This window comes from Neofelis nebulosa, chromosome X (assembly GCF_028018385.1).
Source record: "Neofelis nebulosa isolate mNeoNeb1 chromosome X, mNeoNeb1.pri, whole genome shotgun sequence".
NCBI lineage: Eukaryota > Metazoa > Chordata > Mammalia > Carnivora > Felidae > Neofelis > Neofelis nebulosa.
In genome coordinates this window covers 127,357,438-127,364,068 of record NC_080800.1, presented here as the reverse complement: position 1 = coordinate 127,364,068, position 6,631 = coordinate 127,357,438, and the positions used below count along the sequence as shown (strand labels likewise).

Here is a 6,631-nt window from a genome sequence, read left to right as displayed (position 1 = left end):
GCCCAGAAGCGCCTGAGCGCGGCCCACGCCTCGATGCCCAGGACCCGGGTGGGCGGCGGTCAGTTGGCTGCTCGCACGTGCGCCCGGCTGGCGCCTGCGCAGACACACGCTTGGGGGGAGGGGCGGGCCGGGCGGGGAAACAGTCAGGTGCCAGTGGCCTCACCGGAATGCTCTCGGGGACGCAGGAGACCGACAGTGACGTCACGCGTCGAGGGGCGAAGCTTCCGGAACCAGCCTCCATCTCCTCCGGGTCAGCGTCCACCGGATCCAGGCTCTGGGCCAACACAGCGAGGCCGGCTCGGTGGGAACCAGCTCCGCGGGGTCTGTCTGCGCAGGCGCCCTGGCCATCCCCGACAGCCTTGCGCGCCGAGGGGCCGGGCTTCGCGAGGCCTGCCGGGGGTCTCAGCGGTCCGCCGACACTGGGCGCAGCGTAGCGGTGGGCTCTGAGGAGGCCGGTGCGGCGGCCATGAGGGCCCCGGACGACGAAGCGGCCTCTCCGGCCCCGGACGACGGCGCGGAGGAAGTGGCGGTCACGCAGGCCCCTGACGAGGACGGCGCGGACGGCGCGGCGGTCACGCGGGCTCCCGAGGGTGGCGCGGAGGACGCGGGGGCAGCCCCACAGGCCTCCGACGGAGGCACGGACGGCCACGACCCCCAGCTTAGCCCCCGAGGTCCCGGTTGCCAGGGCAACTGCAGCCGCCACGATGGCGAGGGTGGCCCTGGCAGCAAGGGAGCAGTGGTCGAGGGGGCCTGCGCCCCTCCCCTGGCCGAACGGGCCCCGAGGGCCCTGGCCCCTGGTGGAGACGCAACGCCGGCGGCAGTGACCTCCTCAAGACTGCTGGAGTTGTATCCTTTCCGTGGAGCCTCTGTCTGGGCAGGGGCCGTGGCGGGGTGGCTGGGGAGCAGGGCGGCAGCCCGGGGACGGGACGGACGGGGGCGGGGGTGGGCAGCCTGGCGGGACAGGGACAGCCGGTGGCCGCGGGCCCCCAGGGTGGGGGAAGCGGCTCAGGGTGGGCAGAGGTGGCGGGAGGGAGCGCGAGTGTCCCGGGGGGTAGAAGCGGGCCTCTGAGTGGTCGGGAGGCTTCAGGCCATGGGAACTCCGGGAGCCCGTTGTGCCTTAACCGGGTGCCTCCCAGCAGGCTCACTGTGTCTTTCCGGTCGCCCCTGGAGGCAGAGATGGCCCGCAGGTCCCTGACTACACACGTCCAACGCCACCGAGGGTTGGCTCAGAAGGAGCTCTGCGTGAGGGGCAGCGCCCTGGCCGTGTGCGTCCTCCAAGAGTATGCGCGGGACGGGTGGGCGGTGGCGGCGGGTGCCGTGGTCGCATCTCTGCCTTCCGGTGCCGTCGTGGAGGCCCCGACACACGCGTTAGGTGGGAGGCGGGGGGTGGGGGGTTGTGTGGGGGAAGGGGCTGGTGCCCTGCACCTCCACAGCAGCTCTCCCCTTTAACCGGATTTCCCTCTTCCCTCACTTTTAGGAGATGGACTACTGAAAACCCCATCTTCTTCCGAGTTTCCGTCAACTCCTTCCTGGACCGGCTTCCCCTGGTGATAGGAAACATTCGCGCCTTGGGGTCCCGGCCTCCGCGACGCCTAGGCCCGGGAAAGGGGGCCGAGGCCTAACCTGGCAGCCCTCACTGGGCAAGGCACAGGGCGTTGACACTTGGCGTCCTCGCCACTTTATTATCGGGGGTCTAACGTCCTGCAGGTCTGGGCCTCGGTGGCTCTTGGCCCACTTCAGTTCCTTCCCTGCGCCTGGAGGGACGGGCGCTTACGTGTTTGTTACTGCACAACATGAAACTGAGCGACTCTTTTGTGTCCGAGTTTCTTCTCAGTTCCTGCGCCTCCACATTTTCTTACCTGTGTTCTGGTGTTGGAAGGGAGGTTCTGGGAATCGTAGTCCAGCAGCCCAAGCTTATCCAAGACGACTCAGGGAGAGGAAAATCGGGTCCTGTATTCAGCGGTAAAGACTGCTGACGTTTTGGAATACGTTCTTAGTTGTATTTACCCATTAAATGGATAACAACGTATAATGTATGCATTTTCCAGTTTAGCGTTAACTTTTCTCCGGATCCTTTTTTGTTTTGTTTTGTTTTTGTTTTTCCCCGTTGAACGTACTAGCTTTCCCACTCCCTAAGAACCCTTCAAAAACTGTTATCCAGGAGACACACAAATGTATTATTACATAATGTTGAGCAGTCCGGTCGTTCTCAGCTTTGCCCCTGTTATGGGTCGTGTGAGTCAATGGGATTCTTGAACAGAAGTCTTTGCGCGAACAGTTACTTCCTTCAGATCGTTTCCAAGAGGTAGAATTCCCGCGTTCTATAGCTTCTCGGCACACGAGTGCTCTCCAGAAAAGGCGCCCCGCCGCCACAAGTCTGGTCTCCCCGCACCACCAACCAGTAGGGTGGCTTCCTACCGAAGTAGAAGACTCCTTTTGTACCAGGGAAATAAGCACGGAAACACTAGAGTAGGAGTTTTGGGGCTTACTGGCCTTGTTTCCCATGAGCAAGGGAGTGGTGCCACAAGTGGCTACGGGTTTGGGGGCGGGGTGGGGGGTGGTTAGCTCCCTCTGAATAGCTTGTGTCTTGGAACCTCGCTAAACAGGAGTGCTAGCCTCACGAGGGTTCCCTCGGAGTTTCTACATGCATGGTCATGATCTCTGTAAGCAAACACGGTTTTGGTTCCTTCCTTTCCGGCCTTTCCGGGGCTACGGGGGCGGGGGGAAGGAACAGGCTGACACTGGACAGATGGGAAGCAAGAGCAGGAAGGCACATCGCAGAGAACCAAATCCTGGATCCAGCCATGCCTGAAGACAGAACTACCCGCCCCCCGCCCCCGCCACGATCGTTCAGTTACACACATCCAGAAACTCTCCCTTTGCTTAAGCCAACATGAATCCTTTTTTTCTTCTTTCTTTCTTTCTTTCTTTCTTTCTTTCTTTCTTTCTTTCTTTCTCTTTTTCTTTGAATGCTTTTATTTAGTTTTGAGAGCAAGACAGAGACAGCGTGAGCGGGGAAGGGGCAGAGAGACAGAGAGGGAGACACAGAATCTGAGGCAGACTGCAGGCTCTGAGCTGTCAGCACAGAGCTCGACGCAGGGCTCAAACCCACGAACTGTGAGATCGTGACCTGAGCCGAAGTCAGACCTTCAACCGACTGAGCCACCCAGGCACCCCCGTCGTGAATACTTTTTATTGCTTTTCTTTTTGTCTTTCTTCACTTGCAATAGAAAAGTCTTGTCCTTTGGGGCGCCTGGGTGGCTCAGTCGGTTAAGCGTCCGACTTCGGCTCAGGTCACGATCTCGAGGTCCGTGAGTTCGAGCCCCGCGTCGGGCTCTGTGCTGACTGCTCAGAGCCTGGAGCCCGTTTCAGATTCTGTGTCTCCCTCTCTCTCTGCCCCTCCCCCGTTCATGCTCTGTCTCTCTCTGTCTCAAAAATAAATAAATGTTAAAAAAAATTTTTTTTTTTAAAAAAAGAAAAGTCTTGTCCTTTATTGAATTGAGGAACCGTAGGTTTTCTTGTCACTTCACCTGAGAACGTGGCTCTCCTTTCTTTTAACAGAGAAACTGGGCTCTTTAAGTTCACAAAGGCATTGGCTCCTAGCTCGTAGGCCTTCAAGCCGTATGGTGGTAGAGTCTTCTGTGGGTAAGAGTCCAGAGAGGGAGGGGAGGGGCTGCAAGGGGCAGCTGGAGGAAAGGGACAAAGAGAAGGGGCACTGGGACCCACCCTTTCCGGATAGGGCTCCCAAGACTGGCCCGGAATTGTGGTGCCAGATCGTCAAGAGACCGGAACTTAGTGTGAGCCTCCCTCCCTCTCCCAGCAAAGCCCAGAGTTAGGCCACCGCCCTGGCCCCACAGACGGACTGCTGAAGGTGCCGGGCGGCCTTAACACGTCAGTCAGGTCACAAAACAAGTCGATTCCAACGCGTCCCCGGGCTCCCCTCCCAGAGACTAAGCCAGAGCCCTTCCCCGAGGCCCGCCGAGTCAGATGTGTTCCGGCCCGCATCTTCCACGGCCTCCTTCCCTCCCCTCTCCACCTTGCTCACTCGGATCCAGCCACACTGGCCTCCTCCCTTCTCTGAAACACACCAGGCCCAGGCCTGCCTCGGGACCCCTGCACTGCCTCTTCCCTGCCTGGAACTCTCTTCCCCCGGGGTTCCATCTGGCCCACTCAAATAGCATTCCTGGCCGCTCTCCTTAAGGTTGCGTCCCACGCTCTCCCCACCTGCATTACTTTCACAGGTGTCGGGGGGTAAGAAGCAGGTGGGCCCGTCAGCATGGAGGTGCACCTGCGGCAGCAAAGGGTCGTGGGACACGAAGGAAGGAGTTTGGGTGCCGTCGATGACCCTAGGGAGTCTTGAACGGAGCGGGACGGGATGCAACTTACGTCTTATCAGGTTCCCAGTGCCTGCTGCGCTGGGAAGGGGACGAGGGCAGGCAGGACAGAAGTGGGGAGACTGGCACGCAGGCGAGAGACCCCCAGGCTGCGGCCAGTGGAGGTGGGGAGAAGGGAACGGGTTCCGATTGGATCTTGACGGGAGAGCCACCGGGGTTTGCTGACACGGATCGGATCGGACGTGGCCCTGGACCTCCTCAGATGCGCGGGACCCCTGCAACGGGTCACCCTTCCTCCCACCAAGGGAGCCCAGCTCCTCCAGAGTCCAACAGCCTCCCCACCTGCTTCCCTGCTCGCCGACCACCCACCTGCCACACACTGCCACCGTTTTCCCGACGTTTAATTCAGAAACAAGGTTCCAGGAACAACGACAAAGAAGCTCATGCCAAAACAGAGGGGACAGCTGGGTTTCCGGGACCACGCGCCGGGGCCAGATTCCTCGGAGGGGGAAGAGGGAACAGAGGGGTAAGGCACTGCCGCCTCGGCCACTCGGGGCGGGCGCAGGACAGGGCAGCGGGGGTGAGGGGTCCGGGCCGAGCGGGCACCACGCCGAGGAAGCTGGGCGCTCGGGCCTGGAGAAGGAGACTTCCAGAGCCCCCAGGCCCACGTGGGGCCCTGGCACGAACCCGCTCATAGCTCCCCAGGTGCTGGGGACAGGGCGCCCGAGAAAGGTACGGTCCGACCCCCGAGAAGTCCGGAGGGGATGCCGGGACCCAGCCGCGGGGAGACCCCTGGGCGCAGCCACAGTCTGGGGATGGCTTCGCCGCATCACCCTGGGCGGCCCCCTCCTCGCCATCAAGTGCTGCTGGTGTCGGGGGCCCCTGCTCGGACCCGGCGGGGCCGGCCACGGCCAGGGGCAGGTGCCAGAGGCGAGGCTGAGGCTGACCGTGCCACCAAGGAGCCAGGACGACCCAAGGACAGAAGGGGCGTGAGGTTGTCCACATCCCAGAGAAGGGGCACGTGGTGACAGACGGACACGGTGAGGTGCAGATAAATTAAATCAATAGGTGGTTGGGGGTATAAACAGGAAGAGGGGGCAGGGGCTGGCACGACCCGGGGGCACGAGGGTAGGAGGGCGGGGATATTGCTGCTGCCAGGGTCAGGACCCTTGGTCCTGTCACCACCGCCCCCACGCAGGGCCCAAAGAAAGGCACTAATGAGGGGGCCCGGGTGTGCGCAGGGCACGAGAGACCGGTGACCACCCCATCCCCGCCCCCGTGCCACCCGATCCAGGGCTCGGCCCCGAGGTCACCTCAGGCCTGGGACGCCCCCTCCTCACCGGTTCCGCCACCCTTAGCTGTTGCCGCACACGAGGCTGATGGTCTGTTCCAGGTTTTGCCGCAACTTAGGCTTCCGACAGGAGGCGTCTCGGTCCAGAGCGGTGAGGACCTGGGGGAGGAGGGCCCCCCCGGAGCCGGGCTGGCGAGGAGGGGCCGCTCCCTCCCTTGCCAAGCCGTCCTCCCCTGCCTGAGCTCTTCTGTCCCTCCTGCGTCCACGCGCCCCGCTCTCTGCGGGTCCCCGGCACGTGGGAAGGGCTGCAGCCCCCCACCTCTGCACACGCTGCGACTTGGCCACCCCGAAGCCACCGCCTTCTCTGCTCGGCGGCCACAGTGCGGCCCTTCCCGGGAGTGGTTTGGACCCGCTGTCCCCAAACGCCCCGTCCCCTCCTGGCCCACACCCCACACCCCATCTCCCCAACCCCTCCTGAACCCCAACCCCGCACCTCATCTCCCCGACCCCTACTGACCCGGAATCTGCACCCAACCTCCAGGTCCCCTCCTGACCCCCACCCCGCACCTAATTCCCCAACCTCTCCTGATCCGGAATCTGGACCCAACCTCCAGGTCCCCTCCTGTACCCCACCCCGCACCCAATGTCGCCATCCCCTCCGGACCCCCATCTGCACCCCGCACCCGATCACCTTGTCCCATCCTGACCCCCACCCGCCACCCGAATTTCCCGGCCCCTCCTGACCCACTCTGCATCCAATCTCCACGTCCCCTCCTGACCCCCACCCCGAACCCCAAATCCCCATCCACTCCCGATCCGGAATCTGCACCCAACCTCCAGATCCCACCTGACCCCCACCCTGCACCCAATCTCGCCATCCCCTCCTGACTCCCACTGACACCCCGCACCCGATCACCTGGTCCCTTCCTTTCCCCCACCCGACACCCGAATTTCCCGGTCTGTCCTGACCCCACCCCGCACCCAAGCCCCATCCCCTCCTGAACCC

The 6,631-nt window shown here is 62.7% G+C and overlaps 1 protein-coding gene across 3 annotated transcripts; it reads left to right on the top strand.

The window, feature by feature from the left end:
- Nucleotides 1-220: 220 nt before the first annotated feature.
- On the top strand, nt 221-1,810 carry LOC131502291 (EKC/KEOPS complex subunit LAGE3-like). 3 transcript variants are annotated; one of them, XM_058712986.1, is made up of 3 exons: nt 221-846; nt 1,137-1,280; nt 1,478-1,810. In XM_058712986.1, the coding sequence occupies exons 1-3, from the start codon at nt 467-469 to the stop codon at nt 1,620-1,622; spliced, it is 669 nt and encodes a 222-aa protein (XP_058568969.1). In that variant the 5' UTR covers nt 221-466; the 3' UTR covers nt 1,623-1,810. The 3 variants fall into 3 exon arrangements, with proteins under 3 accessions (XP_058568969.1, XP_058568970.1, XP_058568971.1); XM_058712987.1 differs by having other exon boundaries at nt 450-846; nt 1,140-1,280; XM_058712988.1 differs by having other exon boundaries at nt 450-846; nt 1,137-1,265.
- Nucleotides 1,811-6,631: the final 4,821 nt, after the last annotated feature.